The sequence below is a fragment of the Solanum pennellii genome, chromosome 1 (genome assembly GCF_001406875.1).
Source record: "Solanum pennellii chromosome 1, SPENNV200".
Classification (NCBI taxonomy): Eukaryota; Viridiplantae; Streptophyta; class Magnoliopsida; order Solanales; family Solanaceae; genus Solanum; species Solanum pennellii.
The window spans coordinates 5797052-5810373 of NC_028637.1; the positions used below are offsets into that span (position 1 = coordinate 5797052).

The 13322-nt window shown below is 29.8% G+C and overlaps 1 protein-coding gene across 1 annotated transcript; it reads left to right on the top strand.

The window, feature by feature from the left end:
• Positions 1-1065: 1065 nt before the first annotated feature.
• LOC114074849 lies at positions 1066-2517 on the top strand. Its single transcript, XM_027912887.1, has 2 exons — positions 1066-1767; positions 2353-2517. The coding sequence occupies exons 1-2, from the start codon at positions 1120-1122 to the stop codon at positions 2365-2367; spliced, it is 663 nt and encodes a 220-aa protein (XP_027768688.1). The 5' UTR covers positions 1066-1119; the 3' UTR covers positions 2368-2517.
• The last annotated feature ends 10805 nt before the right edge of the window (positions 2518-13322 follow it).

Genomic DNA, 13322 nt, shown 5'->3' on the forward strand with positions numbered 1-13322 from the left:
TCGGGTGCAAAAAATAAAATTTTGAAATTAAAAATATTTTTTAAAATTGATTTTTTTCCAAAAAAAAATGTAATTGAAATTGGAGGAGAGTTTTGGAAAATGTTTTCCTTAATTTTTGAAGGGAAATCATTTTCCTTAATTTTGAGGAAAATGAGTTGATTTGGGAAACATTTTCCATAACTTTTGTCCCAACCAAACATGAAAAAATTAGAAAACATTTTCCAGAAAATGTTTTCCTTCATACCAAATACACTGTAGATGTTTGTTGATATTAACACGGCCATTAAAAAAAAACGAGATCAGTTATAAATGTGATTTTTTAAAATTGAAAGGATAAGTATATCTAAAAAGATTGTAAATGCATTCTTAATACGATAAATTATTTGGGTCAAATTTGTAATGATAACTCATTATTTGTTTTTGTTTGATATTTTATTTTGCAACAAATGTTTATTATTTTTAGCACGATCATTAAAAATTTTGTATTCGTGCATGTGTGTATATTTTTTCGCTAGATATTTATCTAAATACATAAGAAACACGAGAATGACACAAACTTTATTGAAATGATAGATTTATTAAAAAAGATAACTAATGCATTATTAATATGATAGATTATCTGGGTTAATTGTTTGTTCCACTCTTAATCTTTTAGTTTGATGTTATTATTTTTCGCTAAATAACACAAGTGACACGAGAATAGCACATAAAAAGTTGTAATTGTTATAAAGTATTTGTATTATAGTGAATGTCTATCATGTGGAGTCCTTTTTAGGATATGATTAAAGAGTCCTCCTACTTGGGGACCAAGTTAGATTTCTCCTATAAATAGAGTGCTCCTCTTCATTGTAAATTCATTCATCAAGAGAAATAACAAGTCTTCTCTTTTTTTCTCTCTAGTTTCTTCTTCTTATTCTATAGTTTTATAACACGTTATCAGCACGAGACTCTAATTTCTCAAAAGTGAAGGTTAGATTTGAAGAATTAATAAAGGTATTATTTATTCTTTTGTTTTTAATTTTAATGGCCAATCTTACAAAACTAGAGTTCACTGCCTTCCAAAGTTCGGGCAGGAACTACCTCTCATGGGTGTTGGATGCTGAAATCCACCTTGATGCAATGGGTCTTGGAGACACCATAAAAGAAGAAAATAAGGCATCAAATCAAAACTGTGCACGAGCAATGATATTCTTGCGTCATCATCTTGACGAGATTCTGAAAATCGAATATCTGACAGTTAAGGATCCACTTGTTTTGTGGAAAAACCTAAAAGAAAGATTTGACCACTTGAAGATGGTCATATATCCAAAGGCACGATATGATTGGATGCATCTAAGGCTACAAGACTTTAAGTCTATACATGAGTATAATTCTGCCATGTTCAGAATCACTTCTCAATTGAAATTATGTGGAGAAACGGTTAGTGAGATTGATATGATGGAAAAGACATTCTCCACTTTCCATGCCTCGAATGTGCTCTTGCAGCAACAATATCGAGAGAAAGGTTTCAAAAAGTATTCTGAACTAATTTCTCATCTTCTTGTGGCCGAGCAAAATAATGATTTATTATTGAAAAATCATGAGAATCGACCTACTGGATCTGAACCACTTCCTGAAGTGAATGAGGCGTACGCCCACCATGCTAGGCGTGGAAAAGGTCGCGGTCCTAATCGTGGACGTGGACGTGGACGTGGACGTGGACGTGGTCGTGATTATGGTCAAGAACGTAATTCTAATCTTGGCATTAATCATTCATCAAATAAAAAGGAAAAAAGAAAGGATGAGAAACGTGAAGCAACTAGGGAAGGTTGTTTTCGATGTGGTGGAAGAGGTCATTATGCACGTGATTGTCGTACTCCCAAACACTTGGTTGAGCTTTATCAAGAATCACTAAAGAAGAAAGAGAAAAATCCTGAGGCAAATTTTATCTCTGAAAATCAAGTTGACATCACGCACTTGGATATAGCAGATTTCTTCGCACATCCTGAAGGAAAAATAGATCACTTAATTGGTGATGGTTCTGTGAACATGGAAGAGTGATAATTTTTTTTTGTAGTATTTATTAATAAATTTCATGTAATGATAGTTGTTTGCATGAATATTAGTATTTTAAATTAGTTTAGTCGTTCATTAGCTTGTTCCTTAATTCTTAATAAAATAATATATATTTTTCATTGTTTTATTTATATGATTCTAATATGATAGAGTTAGTCAAATACTAAACTTTATCACGTGTTTGTATTATATTAGGTCTTTAACTTGATCTAATGTTAAAAACATGCAGTCTGTTATTAACTAGGATTAAATAATGATTTTATTTTATTTTCCAAACAACTCGTTTTTGACTTAGAGGAAACAATAAATTAAGGCTCAATTTCTAATATTTAATCATTAATTTATTCCTTTGAATATATTGTACCCTTTTGACAACACTAATATTTAATATATATTTATTTTGTGTATGTCATTTCATGTGAAGATATGGATAATTCTAAGAACATATTATCGAAATATGAAGATATTTGTTTGATTGATTCTGGTACAACACATACGATATTCAAAAATAAGAAATATTTTTCTCATTTAAGTATGGGAAAAATAAATGTTACTACAATTTTTGGTAGTACTAATATGATTGAGGGTTTTGGAAGAGCCATTGTAATTTTGCCCAAGGGAACTAAACTCATCATTAATAATGCTATGTTTTCTCCAAAATCTAAGAGAAACTTGTTGAGTTTTAAAGATATCCGTGAAAATGGTTATCATATCCAATCAATGGATGAAATAAATCTTGAATATCTTGGTATCACCAAGTATGTCTCTGGGCAGACATGTGTTATAGAAAAGTTCCCTGCTTTATCTTCTGGCTTGTATTGGACAAAAATTAGTGCAATTGAGGCACATTTTATAGTAAATAAGAAGTTTACTGATTCCAATACATTTGTACTTTGGCATGATCGTCTAGGACATCCTGGGTCAATAATGATGAGACGAATTATAGAAAATTCGAATGGACATCCACTAAAAGACCTAAAAGTTCTTTTAAATGGTGAATTTTCTTGTACTGCTTGTTATCAAGGCAAGTTAATTGTGAGACCATCACCAATGAAAGTTAAGATTGAGTCCCCTGCGTTCTTGGAACGTATACATGGGGATATTTGTGGACCTATTCACCCACCTAGTGGGTCATTTAGATATTTTATGGTTCTAATAGATGCTTCTTCTAGATGGTCTCATGTGTGCCTATTGTCATCTCGTAACTTGGCATTTGCAAAATTATTGGCACAAATAATAAGGTTAAGGGCACACTTTCCTGATAATCAGATTAAGTCCATTCGTCTTGATAATGCTGCAGAGTTTTCATCCCAATCATTTAATGATTATTGTTTAGCAATTGGGATAAGAGTTGAACACTCCGTTGCTCATGTTCATACTCAGAATGGTCTCGCAGAGTCATTAATTAAACGTTTGCAATTAATAGCAAGACCATTGCTTATGAAAACTAAGTTGCCCACTTCTGTGTGGGGACATGCAATTTTGCATGCTGCAACACTTATTCGTCTCAGACCGACAAGTTATCATAAGGTTTCTCCATTGCAATTGGTTATGGGTCAAGAACCTAATATATCCCATCTAAGAATTTTTGGAAGTGCTGTACATGTGCCTGTGGCACCACCAAACCGCACTAAGATGGGCTCTCAAAGAAGGTTAGGAATATATGTTGGGTTTGAGTCACCCTCCATTATTCGCTATCTTGAACCATTGACTGGAGACATGTTTACTGCTAGATTTGCAGATTGTCGGTTTGATGAGACAGTTTTCCCAAAATTAGGGGGAGAGAATAGTGAAATAAAACGAGAAATTTTGTGGAAAAATTTATCATTGTCTCATCTTGATCCATATTCTTCTACTTGCGAACAAGAAGTACAAAAGATTATTCATCTGCAGAAAATTGCAAATCAAATGCCAGACGCATTTACAGATTTGAAAAGGATTACTAAATCACATATTCCTGCAGAGAATGTCCCAATTCGAATTGATGTCCCTAAAGGACCATCCACTAGTGTCATAGCTAATGAGTCAAAAACACACCTAAAGCGTGGTAGACCATTGGGGTCTAAAGATCAAAATCCTAGAAAAAGAAAGATTAAATGTCAAGATGACACTATGAAAGAATCTCATATGGAAGTTCAAAATTTGAATAAGTCTGATATTCATGAAAGAATCAATGAACTTGAAACTCAAGGAAATAATGAACTATCCATAAATTTAAGAGATGTTGAAACTAATATGAATCGATCAGAAATAGTGGTTGATTATGTCTTTGCATATAATGTTGCAACAAATATCATGCAAGATAATGAGGATCATGAACCTCAATCTGTTATAGAATGTCGACAACGAAATGATTGGCCAAAATGGCAAGAAGCAATTCAATCAGAGTTGAATTCACTTGCCAAGCGTGAAGTTTTTGGACCTATAGTTCAAACACCTAATGGTATTAAACCTGTTGGTTACAAATGGATTTTTGTGCGAAAAAGAAATGAGAAAAATGAAATACAAAGGTATAAAGCACGCCTTGTGGCACAAGGATTTTCTCAAAGGCCTGGCGTCGACTATGAAGAGACATACTCACCCGTTATGGATGCAATAACATTGCGTTATCTCATTAGTTTCACAGTCCATGAGCAACTTGAAATGCATTTGATGGATGTGGTTACAGCCTACCTTTATGGATCACTTGATAATGAGATATACATGAAAATTCCTGAAGGATTTGCGATGCCTAAATCATGTAATTCAAAATCTCGAGAAATGTATTCAATTAAATTGCAAAGATCATTATATGGTTTGAAGCAATCTGGGCGCATGTGGTATAACCGTCTTAGTGAGTATTTAATTAAGGAAGGTTATACAAATGATGTAATTTGTCCATGTGTCTTTATAAAGAAAACAATATCGGAATTTGTTGTACTTGCTATTTATGTTGATGACATAAATCTTATTGGAACTCCAATAGAGCTTCAAAAGGCAATTGATTATTTAAAGAATGAATTTGAGATGAAAGATCTGGGAAGGACAAAATTATGTCTTGGTTTGCAAATTGAGCATTTGACAAATGGTATTTTTGTTCATCAATCTGCCTACACAGAAAAAGTGTTGAAAAGATTCTGTATGGATGAAGCGCATCCATTAAGTACTCCGATGGTTGTTCGTTCACTTGATGTGAATAAGGATCCATTCCGACCTCAAGAAAAGGATGAAGAAATTCTTGGTTCTGAAGTACCATATCTTAGTGCAATTGGTGCACTAATGTATCTTGCTAATACTACGAGGCCTGATATAGCTTTTGCTGTTAACTTGTTAGCAAGGTATAGTTCTGCTCCTACTAGGAGACATTGGAATGGGATCAAACACATTTTGCGATATCTTAAAGGGACAACTGATATGGGCTTATTTTATTCTGTTAATTGTAGCCCAAATCTTGTTGGTTATGCTGATGCAGGATATTTATCTGATCCACACAAAGCTCGATCCCAAACAGGCTATGTGTTTATATGTGGGGGGACTGCCATATCTTGGAGATCTACAAAGCAGTCCATCGTAGCCACTTCATCTAATCATGCTGAAATAATAGCTATTCATGAAGCAAGTAGAGAATGTGTGTGGTTAAGGTCTATGATACATCTCATTCGAGAGAAATGTGGTTTGAAATGTGATAAAGTACCCACCACTTTATATGAAGATAATGCAGCATGCATAGCACAACTTAAGGGAGGATTCATAAAAGGAGATAGAACAAAGCACATTTCACCGAAGCTTTTCTATACACATGAACTTCAAAAGAATGGTGATATAAATGTGCAACAGATTCGTTCAAGTGACAATGTGGCTGATCTATTTACCAAGTCTCTACCAACTGCAACTTTCAAGAAGATGGTGCACAAGCTTGGAATGCGAAGATTCAAGTCTCTGGATTAATGTTCTCATTAGGGGGAGTGAATACGCGCTGTACTCTTTTTCCCTTACGAGGTTTTGTCCCACTGGGTTTTCCTTGTAAGGTTTTTAATGAGGCAGCCTAGATGCGTATTAATAGATATGTGTACTCTTTTCCTTTACTAGAGTTTTTCTTTTCTTAAAGTTTTTTTTAGTAAGGTTTTTGACGAGGCACATCATCTATGAATTAGACATTCAGGGGGAGTGTTATAAAGTATTTGTATTATAGTGAATGTCTATCATGTGGAGTCCTTTTTAGGATATGATTAAAGAGTCCTCCTACTTGGGGACCAAGTTAGATTTCTCCTATAAATAGAGTGCTCCTCTTCATTGTAAATTCATTCATCAAGAGAAATAACAAGTCTTCTCTTCTTTTCTCTCTAGTTTCTTCTTCTTATTCTATAGTTTTATAACAGTAATGTTTTTATTTTAGATTTAAATTATAAGTAAATTATTGTGTTCTTTCGATTATTCGAATTAAATAAAATTTATAAGTAAGTGATTGTGTTCGCTAATTTCATATGTTAGTTCGTAAATATAACTATAACTTTATATGTGTAGAGTTATGATTTAGTACGACTGAAGAAATAGTTCATTGCAGTAATTACAGTTATAACTTTTTACATGTAGAGTTATAATCAACCATCAAAAATATAATTATTCACAATAACTATGATTATAATTACGATTTTTTAAATCTTGAGTTATGATTTGTACGATAGTAAAAAAATAATTAATTATAGTAACTATAGTTGTGACTTTTGCTTGAAAGAGTAAACTCGTAAAAATTAATTAATTACATTAACTTCAACTACAACTTTTTACGGAAAGAATAAATTCGTAAAAATTTATTAATGCTTCATTAATACGATATTTATTTCGATTAAATCTATTATCTCAATTCATTTTTTATTGATACTTTGCAAATTATGACTTTTGATTGAAAGAATAAACTCATAAAGAATAATTAACTACATTAATTTTTATTATGACTTTCTACTGAAAAAATAAACTCGTAAAAAATAATGAATGCCTCATTACAATATTTATTCTATTAAATATATTAGTTTAACTCATTTTTATTGATATTTTATTTTGCAATATATATTTGTTGATTATATCACAATCTTAAAACAAATGATATTAACTTAAGTAAAAGTTTTTATTAAAATTATAAAGTTATTTACAAGATAATGAATGTATCTTTATAGCGATAGATTATTTGGACTGACTTTGTTCCCCAACTTCTTTTTAATACATATATTTTGCATTAGATGTTTGTTGATATCAACAGGATCATCAAATTAAGAAAAAAAATAACGATAATGACAAGAAGTATAAGTGTTTTTTTTTTATTGAAATGTAAATACATCTAAAAAGATTATAAATGCATTCTTAATACGATAAATTCGTTTGGTCAAATTTGTAGGATAACTCCTTATTTGTTTTTGTTTGAGATTTTATTTTGCGATAAATGTTTTTGTTTTTAGCAAGATTATTAATTTTTTTATGTGTACGTGTGTGTTTTTTGATAGATATTTATTAAAATACACAAAAATAATACGAGAATAACATGATCTTTATTTAAATAATAGATTTATTAAAAAAGATACCTAATGCATTCTTAGTACGATAAATTATTTGGATTTATTTGTTTGTTCCACTCTTACTTTTTTTAATTTCATGTTATTACTTTTCACTAAATAACACAAGTGACACGAGAATAACACATAAAAAGTTGTAATGTCATTAATTTATATTTAAATTATTAATAAATTATTGTGTTCGCTCGTTTATATAAATTGAATATAGTTTATAAGTAAATGATTGTGTTCGCTATTTGATATGTAAATAAATAACTACAACAATCACTTTATACATGTAGAGTTGTGATTTAGTACGATTGAAAAAATAGTTAATTACAATAATTATAGTTACAACCTTTTATTTGTAGGTTTATAATACGAGCATAAAAAAAAGTTATTGATAATGACTATAAGATAATTACGACTTTTTATATGTGGAGTTATAATGTGTACGATCGTAAGAAAAAAGTTAATTACAGTTACTATAATTATGACTTTTGATTGAAAGAATAAACTAGTTAAAAAACAATTATTGACATTAATTTCAACTACGACATTTTACTCAAAGAATAAAATTAATAAAAAAATAATTAATGGCTCATTAGCACGATATTTATTTCGATTAAATCCATTACTTCAATTCATTTTTATTGATATTTTGCAAATTGTGACTTTTGACTGAAAAAATTAACTCATAAAAAATAATTAATTGCATTAAATTTAATTATGACTTTTTACTGAAAAAGTAAATTCGTTAAAAATAGTTAATGCCTTATTAGTATGATATTTATTTCGATTAAATATGTCAGTTCAACTCATTTTTTATTGATATTTTACTTTGCAATATATATTTGTGTCACGACCCAAAAATGGGTGTGATGACACTCGTCTTATCCCACCAGGACAAGTCAGCCTAAAACCCAATATCTAACAAAGTGCGGAAGTAAATGACAATCCAACAACAATTTCTATTATGAAACCAAGTCATATTCATTCAATTCCCAAAATCAGGTTGTCACGTGCACAAACCTCTAATGTAAATATTAGGATTGAAATAAAATAGAAGTCTAAAATGAAGTTGTCTTTCAAGTAAAAACAAAGTCATAAACTGGAGTAGGAAAGTTCGCTGAGATGACAAGCAGCTACCTCACAACCCTCCATAAGATGCCTCGAAAATTAAAAGAATGACAGGTATCACGAAGATTCGGGCTCGTAACCTACAAAAATTTGTTGAAGCAAGGGGTGAGTACCAAACCACGCAGTACCCAACAAGCAAACCTCTAAACACAAGTTAAGTGAACAAAATACGGGTACTCCTTACGCCCTATCTAAACCTCCACGCTACAGCCTAACAGTTTACCAAACACACAACTCAATAACCACACTCTATCAGTTTACACATTCTCAATAACAACTCAATATTCAACAGTCACAAGCTTCACCGAGAAACAATCACAAGATCAGCAAAACACGTGTTCAAGTTCATCAATAATAAAATGTGCAATGCCATGAGATGCAATGTCAAATATCGTGATGCATGTCTTTCTTAACGATACACACCCGCTGTCTCTCAGTCCGGGACCCATGGGGGACATATCTGTCCATGCATCTGTCGCGGCGCACGACACGACCCTCGATAATAGTAACCATCGCGGCGCGCGATACGTCTCTCGAAATGTAATACCATCGCGGCACGCGATACGATCCTCGAAATAGTACATCCTCTTATCACTTAACTCTTATCACAATTATGTCTCAGATACAATGCAATTGACATGCTCAAATGAGAAATGAGGAGATAACCATTTTGATAACAAAGCACAATTNGCAACAAGTCTCCAAATCATTCTCAACACCACACAAGAAAATACACGAATTTCATACGCTTAACAAGAGTTTAGAAATCCACTTGCCTTAGCCAATCGAATAATTACTCTTGGACTTGAGCCTTCCCTTTCCGTTGAGCTTCTAAACCAATGGAATCTATTCAAGTATATATTCACAATAAGGTTTCAGAACTAACAACACTCACACTTTTATGTGTGTAACCTTGACCTAAAAATACACCCCAAATTTATAATCAAGTTTGTAATTCTTGATGTCAATTAATATGTCAAGTTTCATATTCTCAAATTTCAAGCCTAGGATTAAGTTCCCAATTTCTCCAAATAATACAATCTGAATAGTTTTCATATTTTATAACATACAAATATTAAATTACATATTCTCAAATATACCAAAAATTTAAATCATACCTCCATGCCAAACACAAGCTTTAATATGAATGTTTAAACTTAATGGCTAAACCTCAAATCCTCAACCATGCCATACGGTAATTTCATCACTGTGATCGCACATTAATTGCTAATTCTCACTTTACTTCGCTTTCAATTTATTTATCGTTTGCAACTAATTGAATGAAAAGAGAGTTGAAAATCATTCCTAATTATAACTTCCACTAATGAACATCTAATCCATTTAATTTTCTTAGTTTCTATGCCGAAAACTCAACAAAAATATAATTTTTTTTTATCAATTACATGTTTCAACATTAAAACTATATTAAGGAATTTGCAATGTTAATCCGTAAGTAAATAAGCTTAGGGAACCCAATATCATTCTATAATTCATATTGTTCAATCATTTTCTCATTTAACACCATATCATAGATCATTATTATCATTAATTTCCTACCCCCAATTCTTGTCCCCACTAACCATTTCATATTAAGTATATTGCTGCACTTCAATTCCTCATTATATTATAATAATATGAAATACTCTAGTGCTCATTAATTGATATAGAAAACTTTAACAACCAATATAAAGAAAGTACCGTACCTGAAGTTCTAATGAATTCAACATTGCTTTTTGTAGTGAGTTTGCCGCATCAAGCTTAAGCAGTTCGTAAGCCGCAAGTGCAGAGAAACCCTTCGCCTCCTTTTTTTTTCTTTTCCTTATTTCTTTTTCTGAATTATTTATGTACTAAAAGTGGTGAAACTTTGCCCACTTTTTTTTATTAAATAGTCTAAAGGGTATAAGGTCTTAAAATTTTTATCACTTTAGCCCATTAACTATTAATTAATTAATTTAAGTTAAACAAATATTTAAAAATTCTAAAGAGGAGCTTTTGGATCATTACAATTCGTAAATTATATAACAATCTAAAAATAAATGATGTTAACTTAAAGGATAAGTTTATTAAAATTATAAATTTATTTACAAGATAATGAATGTTATCTTTAAATGATATAAACTATTTGGACCGAATTTGTTATCCCAACTTCTTTTTTTCTGCATATATTTTGAATTAGAAGTTTTTTGGTATCAGCACGATCATTAAAAAAAAACGATATCAACTATAAGTGATTTTTTTATTGGAATAAATAAAAATATCTAAAAAGAATATAAATGTATTCTTAATACGATAAATTATTTGGGTCAAGTTTGTAAGTTCAATTCTTTATTTGTTTTTGTTTGAAGTTTTATTTTGCAATAGGTGTTTATTATTTTTAGCACGATCATTAAAATTTATTGTATGCGTGTGTGCATGCATGCATACGTGTGTGTGCGTGCGCACGTGCGTGTATGCGCGTACGCGCGTGCGTGTGTTTTTCAATAGATATTTATTGAAATACGCAAGAAACACGAGAATATCACTACCTTTATTGAAATGACAAATTTATTAAAATTGATAACTAATTCATTCTTAATACGATGGATTATTTGGGTTATTAGTTTGTTCAACTTTTAATTTTTTATTTGATGTTATTATTTTCTCTAGATAACACAAATGATACGAGAATAACACATAAAAAGTTGCAATATCATTATTTTAGATTTAAATTATAAGTAAATTATTTTGTTCATTCGTTTATTCATTTTAAATAAAGTTTACAAGTAAATGATTGTGTTTGCTGTTTTCATATGTTAATTAGTAACTACAATTATGATTTTATATATGTAAAGTTATGATTCAGTACGATCGAAAAAATAGTTAATTACAGTAATTACTATTATAACCTTTTATATGTAGAGTTATAATATGTCCATAAAAATAGTTACTCACAATAACTATAATTATGATTATGATTTTTCTATATGTGGAGTTATGATTTGTACTATCGTAAGAAAATAGTTAATTACAATAATTATAATTATGACTTTGATTGAAAGAATAAACTCGTAAAAAATAATAATGACATTAACTTCAACTATGACTTTTTATTGAAAGAATAAATTCGTCTATTAGTTCAATGTCATTTTTATTGTTATTTTGTATTACAATATATACACACATATATACATATATATGCACACACACAAATCATAAAATAACTGATCGTATGTTATTAGTAATTATAATTACGTCTTTTTATATGTGGAGTTATTATTTGTATGATCGTCAAAAAGTTAGTCAAGCACAGTAACTATAATTATGACTTTTGACTGAAAGAATAAAATACATAAAAATAATTAATTACATTAACTTCAATTATGATTTTTTACTGCAAGTATAAACTCGTAAAAAATAATTAATGTCTCATTAATACAATATTTAATTCGATTAAATCTGTTAGTTCAATTTGTTTTTATTGATATTTTATTTTGCAATATGTATTTGTTGATTAAGCACAATCATAAAATAAATGATGGTATGTTAATTAGTAATTATAATTACGACTTTTTATATGTGGAGTTATGATTTATACAACCGTCAAAAAAATAGTTAACTATAGTAACTATAATTATGCCTTTTGGCTGAAAGGATAAATTCGTAAAAAATGATTAATTACATTAACTTCAATACCAATTTTCACTGAAAAAATAAAATCATAAAAAATAATTAATGTCATATTAGTTCAATATTTATTTCAATTAAATCTGTTAGTTCAATTCATGTTTTATTGATATTCTATTTTGCAATATATATTTGTTGATTATATCACAATAAAAAATAAATGATATTAACTTAAATACAAGTTTTTTTTAATTAAAATGATAAAGTTATTTACAAGATAAACAATATATCTTTGATACGATAAATTATTTGGATCGCATTTGTTACTTCAACTTCTTTTATTATACGTACTATTTTGCATTAGATATTTATTAATATCAGCACGATCATCAAAAATAAAATAACGACATTAACTATAAGTGCAATTTGTTTTCATTGAAATGATAAATATATCTAAATAGATTATAAATGCATTCTTAATTTAATATACTATTTGGGTCAAATTCATAAATTCAACTCTGTATTTGTTTTTGTTTGATGTTTTAGTTTGCGATAAATATTTACCACGATCATATATATATATATACACACACGTACGACTTTTTTTTTGAAGGGATAAATTTATTTTACAAAATGATCAATGCATTCCGAATAAGATAATTTATTTTGGTCAAATTTTTATTTACAACTCTCTAGTTCCTTTGTAGATTGGAATAGATCTTACAGGTTAAAATTCAAAAACACAACTGTCACGACCCAAAACGAGCCGCGAGTGGCACCCACACTTATCTTACTAGGTGAGCGAACCAACAATCTAAACCCCAACATTTACCAGTATATCAATTTGAATAGTAAAATATAATGCGGAAGATCCAAAACTTATTAACATAATCAATTAAATCAACTTCTAAAGTATAATACTTATCATCCCCAAAATCTGGAAGTCATCACATCAAGAACATCTATCCTCAAATTACTAAGTCTAAGAGTATTTAAGAA